This window comes from Strongylocentrotus purpuratus, unplaced genomic scaffold (genome assembly GCF_000002235.5).
Source record: "Strongylocentrotus purpuratus isolate Spur 01 unplaced genomic scaffold, Spur_5.0 spur5_scaffold_5, whole genome shotgun sequence".
NCBI lineage: Eukaryota > Metazoa > Echinodermata > Echinoidea > Camarodonta > Strongylocentrotidae > Strongylocentrotus > Strongylocentrotus purpuratus.
Window position 1 is genome coordinate 30,611,258 of NW_022145611.1, and position 12,108 is coordinate 30,623,365.

Sequence of the window (12,108 nt, forward strand, 5' to 3'; positions counted from 1 at the left end):
ATGAGATATTATAATTCAGTATAGTGCAGCTTAATTCATATATTTAGAATATAAAAAAGAGAAAAATAAATTAGCTGGACATTTGGGATAAGACTAACCAATGCAACACAAATGTTGATGTTATTATGCTGCAAGTGCAGTGACATGTTTGCTTGATTTTGAGGAAATCTTGTTCCTATACTCCTTGCTAGTCCGTCATCCCCAATGGTTATTAGGTATGTTTCTAGAAAAAATAGCATGGACTCCAATTATAATTCAAATTAGTGACCAACAGTGTAGTGAATCGATTAAGTGACATCGTGACAATTGACATGATCATAATCAATGTCTTTGATTCTCCATTTAAACTTGATGGAAACCTCACCCCAAGAAATAACTGTAGTTTTTCTGAGAGATTTCCTGTATTGTTGCCAATTAATCTACAAGAGTGTACAAAGTGTAACTATTAGTTAGCGTGTATGTGTCCTGAACAGACATTTTGCTGACCTAACAATACGGATACAGATTAGATCTACGTACTAGTATGAGCATGAGAGTCGAGAGAGGTATAGTATTAGTAAGCAAAATATTCTTAGCATAATGTACAGTTTCTCAGCTCAGCACGACATGGCAAGGGCATCACCATTTTCGTGATAACATGACGTACTTTACTAGAAAGTATACCGTAAGTCGTTTATGTTCAAATAAATGGTTTCAATTTTGTGGATGCTTCCTTCCCAGGTATTTGTGGTGATGAAGTATTTCATTAACCTGCCATTTAACCCTAATTGTACTACACTTGTCAGAATGTAAATTGTCAGAAAAATAAGTTTTTGCTCTTCTGCCTGGGGTGTGCATAATTGAATAGATTCATCAACTGCTATATTTTAGTAGTTTTGAATAAAGAGGTTAAAATTGTTCCCCTGTTATATATTTTTCACCAAATATAATTATTACCATCTCAGCTATTATTTTCCCTCTTTGAAAAGTAGAGGTTTTATTATTTGATTAACAAATCTTCAACTAAAGCTTGGTGCATGATACATGTACAAGTTTGCCTGGTACATTTGTACGTCACATTATCAAGAAAACGGCTGCGCCCTGTCATGCAAAATAAAAAGGCATTTCATCATGCCAAGAATATCTTATGTTTTGTATCTCTTGTACACTTTCATAAGGATTATTGTACATCAAAAGGCAGGAATACATCTCATCTTTCAGCATGCCTAAACTTATTCTTTGGGGTGAGGTTTAATTCCCATGAAGTCCTAATTGAGATTGGAATGGCCAAGGGCTAGGCTTTTACGGGAGGCACTAATTTTTTGTCAAAATTTGTGCATATTTAAGGTTAAATTTTTTTTTTTTTATTATTCATTCAGTGAGAATCATATCTAGCTGTCAGTCAATGACTGTTACTATTGTTAAATCTATTTTAAGTCAGAACTGTGATTTTTTTTTTACAGCTATTCAATTTGATTTCATTATCCTAGGTATATCCAGTGAGATTGGAAATTATCATGTCACTCTTTAGTGGTATGAAGATCAGCGGAGGGAAAGGAGAGAAGAGTAAAGATGATTCAGCATCAAGAACGGGGCAGGAAGACAGCACTGAGAAACCTGCAGTCTCTGCCTTTGGATTTATCAGAGATACACCAAGTAAGTATCTTGAAAAAAATGCAACAATGGATGAGGGGTTTAATGCTATTGAATATGGAAATTGTTTACAGATATAGGCCTCTTAGCAGTCCTAGGTCAATATGAAGAAATGTTAACAAATATAAAAATAGAAATTGCTATCATCTGTACCAAATAAAAGAACTACAAGTATTGTTTGCAACATTTTTTTCTTCATTTAAGCTTTGTAAACCATATTATATCTTTGGACACTTATCTTCTCTTATCTTTGAAATTCATCAAGAAGTACAGCAAATGTAAGAAATCACTTTTGTATATTTATTCAGAGAGCTCATCAACAGCAGGAGACCCAACTTTAGCCAGCTCATCTGCAACAATAGAGACAAGAGCACCATCTCAGACTCAAGTAGATGATCCTGCTCCTTGCCCACAGACTCGTTCTAAACGCACCACTCCTGGTGTCAATTTTGATATAGATCTGGACCTGGACTTTGAGCTTGATCCACTTAGACCAGGTCTAAAACAGGATACGGGGCAAGTGACACAAGGAACAGATCTTGAAGGAATTGATTTCTCCAAAGATGTAGACCTTGATGCTCTGTTAGAAGAGTGTAACATCAATGTGAAGACTGATGCTCCTGCAAACAAGGAAGATAAGTTTGAAGATGCTAGAGCAGAGTTGGAGAGAGAACGTGATCAAAAGGGCAGAGATAACCTTGATATGGAAATGTCATCTAGTGAACCTAAAGGAAAGGAAGAGAAGGAATTAAATATTGATGATGAACACAAAGGACATACCGCTGTTTCAAGTGAAAGCAAGTTTGGATTCATCAGTGACAGTGATGGAGACGATAACCAGATACCAACGGAGTGCTCGTCCAGGACTATAGATGATGTTTCTTCCATTTCATTAAGGACAAAGAATCCAGATGATGGAGCAAGCTCGCTTTATGATATTGAATTGGATGTCCAGGATACATTGGATGTTCTTTTGGAATCCCATGCAGCAAGTGAACACCAGCTCAGGTGAAAATAGGAAGAAAGATAAAGAATAGATTGACTCATTTGTTACACATGGAAAATACAATTAGAAATGTTTAATGATAAGCTGTAATGTACTAATCTATACCTCATGCAAGTGTCATAGAGTATTACAATATGATTCCAGAAAATGAAAATAATTTTTCTTAACATGTACCTCTTTACAAAGAAGACCAGCCTGATACAAATAACTGTAGACAAGTGCTGTAGAATGAGAGAGCGTAGTCTTTCTGAATATTGAATAAGAATTCTGATAGCGGGAGAGAGAAGGGATAATTTGTTGTCAATATGTATTTTTGTTATCAATGTGTGGAGATTTTGTAAATAAATCCTTGGATGTATATTTGAATTTAGATTGAAATAGAATGGCATTGACTAATCTACTTTAAATTATTACCTCTTCCACAGGCTTGCTGAAGAAGCATTAAGTGAAGAGCTGGAATCTCTGGGAAAGGAGAGACTAAAATTAATGTACAGCATGATCAGAAAACAGAAAAAACTGGATGAATTGCAAACTGCACAGTCTCAGGCTATTAATGAAGAGAATTATGAACAGGGTAAGTGGTACTTGTGGAAGATAGTGAAATATATAACAGATACATTGTCTGGTTGATAGCTCATCACTGCTGAAATTATTGATGTAATTATGAAACATGAGATAAATTATCTTGATTGTAAAATTGAACTGAATTGTATGTTTCAATGTAATGATTGTTTTTGAAGTGTAATGCCCTGTCTAAATATTCTGAGTGAAGGTATATATTATTTATTTGTCATCAAAATAGAATCATACACTATATTATCAACAATTCTTGTTATTTTACAGCTGAAATTCTGACCACAGAATGCAACTCTCTGGAGGAAGACCTCCAATGCATACCTCGAGTGACCTTGGACGATGGTGTGGGTGATATCTTCAGCTCCAGGACCATCATCCACGAGAAGAGGAAGAGACAGAGATCAGAGTGGATCCTGGCCCTCCAAGATCTGCAGAATCAACAAGAGGATGTCATCAGCAAGATGAGGGAGGGACGGAGTGGAGACCCTGAGGGACAGAAACTGAAACTGGACACGCAGAAGACAGAACTGGACCGTGCAATGGGGTAAGATGGACGGCAGGAATTAAGTTAGTTGTAGACGTGTAAAATATTTCAGAAGCTTTCAGTAGTAATGAAATTACTGCAACTTTGTTGATTTTAGAGGTTCAAAGTTAAAGAAGAAAATGTTGAAAGATACATTGGTTAAAGTGTATTGTGTTTCTTAATCAGAAGTTGGAATGTATGTTTGTGTTTATTTCAAGGGAGGGATTGATAAAATTAGGTCTATACCACTATTGAATATATATACCAGTGCTTTTGTATGAAATTTTGTTATGAAATAAGAAGTCAATCTGTATCCCTGAAACAGAAGATGATCATAAAAATTTAGTGCCTGACTGCACATTCCACTGTAAGTTTGGAACATACTAACTTTGTATGGTGCATATCGTTTTTATGCAGCCATGTTTTGTTGGATAAGAACCATGTTGAAAAGAGAGAGGCACAACTCTGGGCCAGGATTGATGAAAAGACAGCTGATCTTAGGGAAAGCAGGGACAAACTGGCTGTCCAGAAAGGCAAAGTGCAGGTAGGGAGTTTTCCATAATTATCATACAATGTAATTCTTATCTTGTTTAACTGGGCAATGAGCTAATAGAGAGGTCAGAAGCACAGTTTCTAATGACATTATTCTTTAAATGAGAGTAAATTCTGGGACTTGGGTTAGTTTGGTCTATTTGATTTTAATTTTTACGACAGAATAAAAGACAAGAATTTCTAGTGGGTATCTCTTGCTCTACAGAAATAAATTTAAACAAAGCTATTTTATTGATTTAAAATTATGATATGATATTTTATTTAAAAGGCAGGTCTTATGATGACCAGTTGACCCTTGAAAATTTTGATCCATTTTACTTTTTTGAAAGGTATTGTTGTATGTTTTTCAGTTTAGAAATTCATTCTAGAGACAATTTATGTTTTCAGTTTTCATCATAGAATTTTCCTCTGTCTATTTTCTACAAATGTTGAATGAAGGATTATCCAGGCTGTGATATTTTTTACAGGATGAAATAGCTGCACTAGAAGAACAATTACGGAGGTTGAGATCGGAAGAAGAGAGACTGAGCAGTGAGATTGGTGAACAAGAGAACGCCATAGATGAAGTCAAGGCTGAATTCTCAGAAGAAATCTCAATCATAGAAGAGGAGGAGAGCAATGTGAAGGAACGTGAGGATAGACTGACCAAAGATAAGTTGATGCTAGATGAGGATGAGAAGGCTCTGACTGCTGAGGTGCTAGCATTTGAAGAAGCTCTAGCCAGGTACGAAAAATCTTTTTCCCTTCTTTTTGACCCCCCTCTATTTGGATTTGCTCTCTTTCCCCCTTTTGTTGGAGTCACCTTTTTTATCATTTTTGTCATGGTCTTGTTACCATTGTCAAGTGTGATATTTGAGATTCGATGCCAAATTCTAACTCATATTCAACATGCTCTGTCAGTTCTCCTCATGTGTGGAATTCCTTGCAAATGTCAGTAGGTCTTTATCAGTTGATTATTTTAGTGTGCATTGTGCCCTCTCTGTCTAAAATGCAAATTGCCATACCACATTTTAGAATTCATACAAACTTACCTCTGTCTATTTGAAATAATTTCATGATATATGTAATGTTTACGTTACCTGTTTTTTAATGATTTGCCATAATATTGTTCTTTCAGGGAAGAAGATCTGATGTCAAGAATTTCATCATCTCAAGACACCATTAGTTCATTGAACCCAGATCAGGAGGAAGGAGACGATGACTGCAAAGCCGAGTGGTCTATAGATCTTGAACCCAGCTCTGACATCACAGGGTTAGTAAAGTTATCCTCTTTTTAAATTAATATTTTTTTGGAGGACAGAAGTAGACTCTGTAAATTTTATACTAGGATTTGTAGATACTACTTGTGCATATAAAAACTTACTAAATAGTATGCCTACTGCGATGTATAAATACATGTATGTATTAAAGGAAAAATGCAATATGATGATTTTATTTTGTTCTATCACTTTTGAATGTATAGTTTTCACTATAAAAAAGCAGTCAGATAGTATGATAGCATATTAAAGTTAAAAAAGAATCATTTATCTCATGTTTATGATCCACAGTTTACGAGAGAAAGTACTAAGTACTACAGAGGAGATGCAGTTTACGAGCACCCAGATTATATCCAACAAAGCCAGGCTAGCGACCTTGAAGAAGAAGGTCACTGATACTGAAGATCACATTGTGACGCTACAGGAAGCAAAGCAATTTGCTGTATCAAGTAGGTATTTCATGACTGTGTAGAATAATGCAGTATATATATATATATATATACATGTATGCTAGGTGATTTGATGCAATACAACCTACAAAATACATTCCCCTTTGAAGACTTAATTTATTCCTCTTCCATTATGTGTTTTTGAACAACTTAACAATCATGGAAGGCACCACCAAAAATATGAAGAAGTGGCAATGTGAGGAATGCTCAAATCTATGTTTCTTTTACTAAGAAATTATTTATATTATTATTTATATTTCTGTGTATTCAATTTGTATTCTGTTCAGGACCAGAATGTAAAACAGGTTATGTATCTAAAATATTTATCTGATTCTTGTTATCCTGATTAAATATATTTCAATTAAAATAAATAAAGAAATGAAGCAAAGCAATTGAAATGAGCAAGATAATAAAATCATACAGTATTACATGCAACAGAAGACTCATTATGGATATAAGAACAAATTGAAGTGCTTTATTTGCATATCATTCATCAATCTCCTGATAATAAACCTGAGAAATGTTACTCTCTTTAAAACTATACTTTTCTTGAAAACAAGAAATCTGAGTATTGCTTTCATTGTGCATAGTATAATGAAAAACAACTATTCCATTTAATGTTACATTCTCAGTGAGGAAATTTGGTGAGGCCAAACGTTTGACCGAAGAGATCAAGAGCAAGATGGGAGAGGGTCAGTCGCACCAGGCAGAGGTTGAAGCTGTCTCTGAGGAACTCAAGAAGCAACAAACAACACTGAACGGTCAGCAGGAACAAGTGGTCAAATTGAAGATAGAACTTGCTAAGGAAGAAAAGAAGTGGGGTGAGTATATTAACCTTGCATTGTGGAGTAATTAAAGATTTAATTTTTCCTCTAGCCATAAGGAATGAGTTTTCAATTCATTTGCATGTTGATCTTAACATCCTGATGAAAATATATGTCACAGGTTTTCAGAGAGCTGCTAGTTATTTACAGAGCTCATGTTTGTCATTTTTTTAAAGCTCAATTTAGGAAATGTCTTCATTTTAAAACCTTTATTAAATTTTGAACTATATAGGGCAAAATCTTGATTTTATGAACTGCATTGACTAGCTATTGGTCTTCATGTAGTATTATTTTTGTAATAAACAAATATTGTAACTTTCATCTCTTGCATTTTCTGTCAATTTGTGAAAATGAGGGGTGTATTTAATCTCTTCATATATAATTTCTTTAATTTTGAGGGTCATTTTTAATTCAGACAGTCATTTGCTTGTGGACTCCTTATAATGTACTTCCTGTGGATTGTATAATTCCTGAAGCAAGTTTATTCAATTCTTATCTATTCTGCAGAGCTTCAACTTTGTGAGAGGGCCAAAACAACGATGGCTGTGATCACCACCAGACTTGAAGACAAAGAGTCCATGAATTCTACCCTGTCCGCCCGCAAGCTGGAGATAGAGAAGCAAGCCTGTGCCCTGCTGGTGGGTTGGTTGTGTGGACGTCATGGGCTGCAGATGCTGCCTGAGGTTGCGGCCATGTTAGAGGAGTTTAAGGATCATGAAGGGATGGGCTTAGGAGATGATGTGGAAGATGGTCATCAGTCAAAGGTAATAAATTTTACCATTAATTACATGTACCATCGATATAAACTGTATTGATGTTAGATGATATTAAAGTTCACATTCAAATGATGATGTGATGTTGAAGTTGTCCAAGAGGAGAGTAAATATAAAGAAATCCTGATTTTGGGATGATACTACTCCAATATAAAATGGAATAAAAGGTTAGGAAGCTATCATGACCTTGATGATGAACATGTATAATCAGATAAGGATATTCTTACACTGCATGAAACATGCTGCAACATTGTATTTATTCTTGATTAATAAAAATGCATCTTACACAACACTTTGAATCACCTGTAAATATATCAAGAAAGTTTTTTAAAGTATTTTTGCTGCCTTGGTGAAAGTTTTTAGTCATAAAAGCACTTTGTCAATGCACTTAAGTCACATCAATCAGCTGTACTAACTTCTATTGCTCTGGACGTTTTTTTACAGACACCAACAAATGCAATGGATGACAAAAGCTGTGAAGTCCAGAGAGAACTACAGGAATTAGAAGAGAACCTTCAGAAGGCAATAGAGGCTGAAGATTTTGATGCAGCAGATATCCTTTGCATTCATGTGTGATGATAGTTTCGTTGTTCTCTATACTTTTACACTATTTCTGTGTAATAATTACCATTATTACTGACTTTAACTACCACGGCTATTGTTTAAACTAATAGTATTACTGCTTTTTTGTTGGTGGTATTGAAGCCACAGCACTTTCTTCTACTGATCAACTCATTTCAAATTTGCTGACATATCTTCTAATTCTGCTGATTTGTCTCCTACTAATATTACCATTACTTTCTTTTTTCAATGAAAAATTATTGCTTCTGCTGCTACTGCTACTACTCCCATTTTAACTTCTACTTCCATTGATACTAGTATTAGAATGTGCATACCGGCATTAGTATTAGGTAATAATATTACAAGCAGTTGAGCTTCTTCATAAACAACATATTTTAGCTCCTTCACAGAGTTTTCTGGATTTACTGTGTGAAGTACATGAAAATTAAAAAGAAAAAGAAAAAAATTGATACCCTTGCTATATTCCTCTTCTTCTCTAGTACTGTCAGAACATATTCTTGTCTTCATCCTTGACTAGAGTTATCACAGCATATACAGGAGAGGATCGAAAGTCTTCAAAATCAGGAAACGGATGCAAGATGACAGCGGAAAAATCTTCTGAGGAAGCCTGGAATGAAAATATCAACTCCGGACCCCTTTTGTGTCAACAAAGTGTGATGTAGTGAAAAATATGACAAAGCAATACCCTGTGTCCCAGATAAGTTTGATGTGCAATGTTATGGTGCAATTTAATTGTTATAAAGAACATTCCCAGACTATAAATCAGTCAGGAATGTTATGTTTATGTATGCGATGCAGGTATACACAGGGAGACATATCTTTTGTTTTTCTTCAATTGAGAGGGAGTAAAAACTGTTGATTCATGTTTGGTTGTCTTGTTTTCACTTCCTATGCACTTGGATTATATTGATTTGCAAGACATAGTATACTAAATACCCAGAAGAGTAAATCAGGGAAACATATGGCTCATTAATGGTCAGCTGGTCGATAATTTTTCTATATTTGGCTATTTATACATAAGAGCTCAATACAAAAATAATCCCAATTAAATTCTCTAGTTTCAAGGTAGCAGGTATTTTGCAGCCCTATACCCTTGCAGTGAAACATCTCAGTGCTAAAAATTTGATGTGCTACTTAAATTACAGTCCAAATCATATTAAAGTATCTTTGTCTTACATAGCTGAGTGCAAACACACAATGACAGTTACATTAAAACTGACATTATTTGAAGTCTGTCTTCTTTTTCAATGTGATAGGAAACAATTATTCATCCTACTCTTGACATTGCAGCAAATCGCTTTGAACTTTTGACGAACTTTGTCTATTAGCAAATCAGAAACAATGTTTTTGTGTACGTTTCAAATACAATCATATTTGCTCTCAGCAGACAATCTTTTGGCAGGATAAAAGTATGGCAGTTTGCAACTTTGCATCTAGTTTATTTTGAATTCTTGCCTTGTCTTTTATATTTAAGGGCAAGACTTAATTCTTAGTTTAACAAACTTGTAGAATGAGATTCATTTTATATGCGTGGTTACATTATTTAATTTCCATCTGTTATCCTGTCCTCATCCTTCTCCTATTTGTCCTCTTTTGCCATATGAAATACTGATTGAATAGATCCCAAAGGTTATCAAATGTAATAAAAGAATATAATGAAAAATTGTGAGATTGTTATGGTGTGTTGTTTCAGTGTATTATATACAAGTTAGAATTGCCTAATAAATCTGTATTATAGAGTCAGATTCACGGGCGTACCTATGGGGGGGGCAGGGGGGCAGAGTGCCCCCCCTGACGGGCTCCAGGGGAAAAAAAAAGAAAAAGGGGAAAGAAAAGAAAAGAAAGGGAAAGGAAAGAAAAAGAAAAAAGGAAAAGGAAAGAAAAAAGGAAAGAAAGAGAAAAAAGGGAAAAAAGGAAAGAAAAAAGGAAGAAGAAGAGAAAAGGAAGAAAAAGGGAAAAGAAAAGGAAAGGAATAAAAATGGGGGAAAAAAATAAAGAACATGGCCGTAAGCACCAGAGGGGGGGGGGGGGGGCAGTTGACCCCAGATATTTTGAAATCGTACAGTTTTTTTCCTGAAAATGTAGTGTAGGCCTATACCAAATCCTTCAATTCTACTTTTGAAAATGCAAAAGTACCCTCATGACCAGTTCGGTCACTCGAACTCCCTTCACTCCTTTTGCTTTTGAGATTCTTCGAAAACTTTTAACGCATCTTTCCCCCTTCCCCCATCAGAAAAATATTCTGCATACGGCCCTGAAAAATTAAAACAAATGAAAATAGGAAAATATAAGTGATATAACAAATTTGAAACTCTTCGCTGGCGCGAACTGCTTGCTAGCCTATTTTGTATTAAATGTTTTCACTTCCTCGTCCCCCTGAAAAAAGAAAAGGATTAGTATTGCCTAGAATACAATATTGTGCCTGCCCCGACGGGCCCCGACCTGCAACCATGGCAACAATAACACACAATATATGTACCAAATGTTACTAAAAGAGACTAATTCATTTTTCTCGCTCGCTACACTCGCTCGCGAATAAAATGAATAGACATTGCTTTGGAAACAATTGTGCCCACCCTTGACCTGCAACAATATCATTAAAAATGGAAGAGTTTTTTCGCCCTCTCGCCAAAAAGGAATTGAATCGCGTTAAACGCGATTGCATCCATCCTGACCTGCACCAATAAAAACAAGTTTATTTATTAATTTCTATTAAAAGAGAATTTTTTTTTTGCTTGCTCGCTATGCTCGCTCGCCAAAATGGAATTGACACCGCTAACGTGCCCGCCCCAACCTGCAACAACCAGTTAATAATTATGTACGAAACGTTATTCAAAGAAGTTTTGGTGTGCTCGTGCTCGCCAAAACGGAATTAACATCACCTTAGACATGATTGTGTAAGCCCTGCCCTGCAACAAAAAAATCTGAAATTTATGAACCAATTATCATTACAAAAATTTTGCTCGCTCGCTCGCCAAAATAGAAATAACACCGCTTTTAATAATCACGTCCCTGACATGGAACAATTAAACCAAGTTTATATACCATATTTTCCCTATAAAGAGAAGTGATTTTTTTTTGCTCGCTCGCCAAAATAGAATTAACACCGCTTTTAATAATCACGTCCCTGACATGGAACAATGAACCCAAGTTTTATGTACCATATTTTCCCTATAAAAGAAAAGTGATTTTTTTTTTTCGCTCGCTACGCTCGCTAGCTCGTGGAATTATGTGCCCACCACTAACCTGCTACAATATCATTAACAAGAGAAATGTAGGGGGTTGCCTGCCCGCCAAAATGGGATTGACATTGCCTTAAACACGATTGTGCCCGCCCCCTACCTGCAACAATGAAACAAATTTTATATAGCAATTCATTGAGAGAAAGATGTATTTTCGCTCGCTAGCTAAAATGGGTATAAAATCACCCTAAACACAATATTGTTCCCGCGCCCTGCATGGGACAATTGAACCAAGTTTAAGTGGCAATTATTAAAAAAGAAGTGATTTTTTTCTTGCTCGCTACACTAGTTTGCAAAAAAATGAAATTAACGTCGCTAACAAGTGAATGTTCCCACCCCCAACTTGCAACAATACCAGTTTATATACCAAACGTTACTTAAAGATTTTTTTTTGCTCGCTCGCTCGCTCGCCAGAAGTGAAAATTAGCATCGCCTTTTTTGTTTGTTTCGGTCGCTTGCCCCCCCTGACGGAGTACCCCAGGTACGCCACTGGTCAGATTAGTGATCAGGGATAATGTATGATATGAAATCAAAGAATTCAAACACCTAGTACAGTGTTGAAAAATCAGGCAAACTTTGCATACTGGTATGTAAGATTAAAAAATGATACCTTAATAACTTATAAGTTTATTTGAAAGAGTGAAAGAAAAAATAAAGAAGGAATATATGCTTTGAAAAAAATAAAATGTGAAA

The 12,108-nt window shown here is 35.4% G+C and overlaps 1 protein-coding gene across 1 annotated transcript; it reads left to right on the plus strand.

Moving 5' to 3' along the window:
- The first annotated feature begins 144 nt into the window (after positions 1-144).
- On the plus strand, positions 145-8,167 carry LOC763847 (E3 ubiquitin-protein ligase BRE1). Its single transcript, XM_030999166.1, has 12 exons — positions 145-215; positions 1,470-1,635; positions 1,941-2,640; positions 3,064-3,212; positions 3,482-3,758; positions 4,155-4,281; positions 4,757-5,013; positions 5,407-5,541; positions 5,837-5,994; positions 6,627-6,815; positions 7,326-7,582; positions 8,036-8,167. Exons 2-12 carry the CDS (start codon positions 1,497-1,499, stop codon positions 8,165-8,167), a joined length of 2,520 nt encoding a protein of 839 aa, XP_030855026.1. The 5' UTR covers positions 145-215; positions 1,470-1,496.
- The last annotated feature ends 3,941 nt before the right edge of the window (positions 8,168-12,108 follow it).

What these genes read in the sequence shown, in the direction of transcription:
- LOC763847 (XM_030999166.1), top strand. Translation starts at nt 1,497, where the DNA reads ATGTCACTCTTTAGTGGTATGAAGATCAGCGGAGGGAAAGGAGAGAAG. An exon ending in AAAGCAATTTGCTGTATCAA is followed by an intron (nt 5,995 to 6,626) that starts GTAGGTATTTCA and finishes TTACATTCTCAG; the next exon opens with TGAGGAAATTTGGTGAGGCC. An exon ending in AAGATGGTCATCAGTCAAAG is followed by an intron (nt 7,583 to 8,035) that starts GTAATAAATTTT and finishes GTTTTTTTACAG; the next exon opens with ACACCAACAAATGCAATGGA.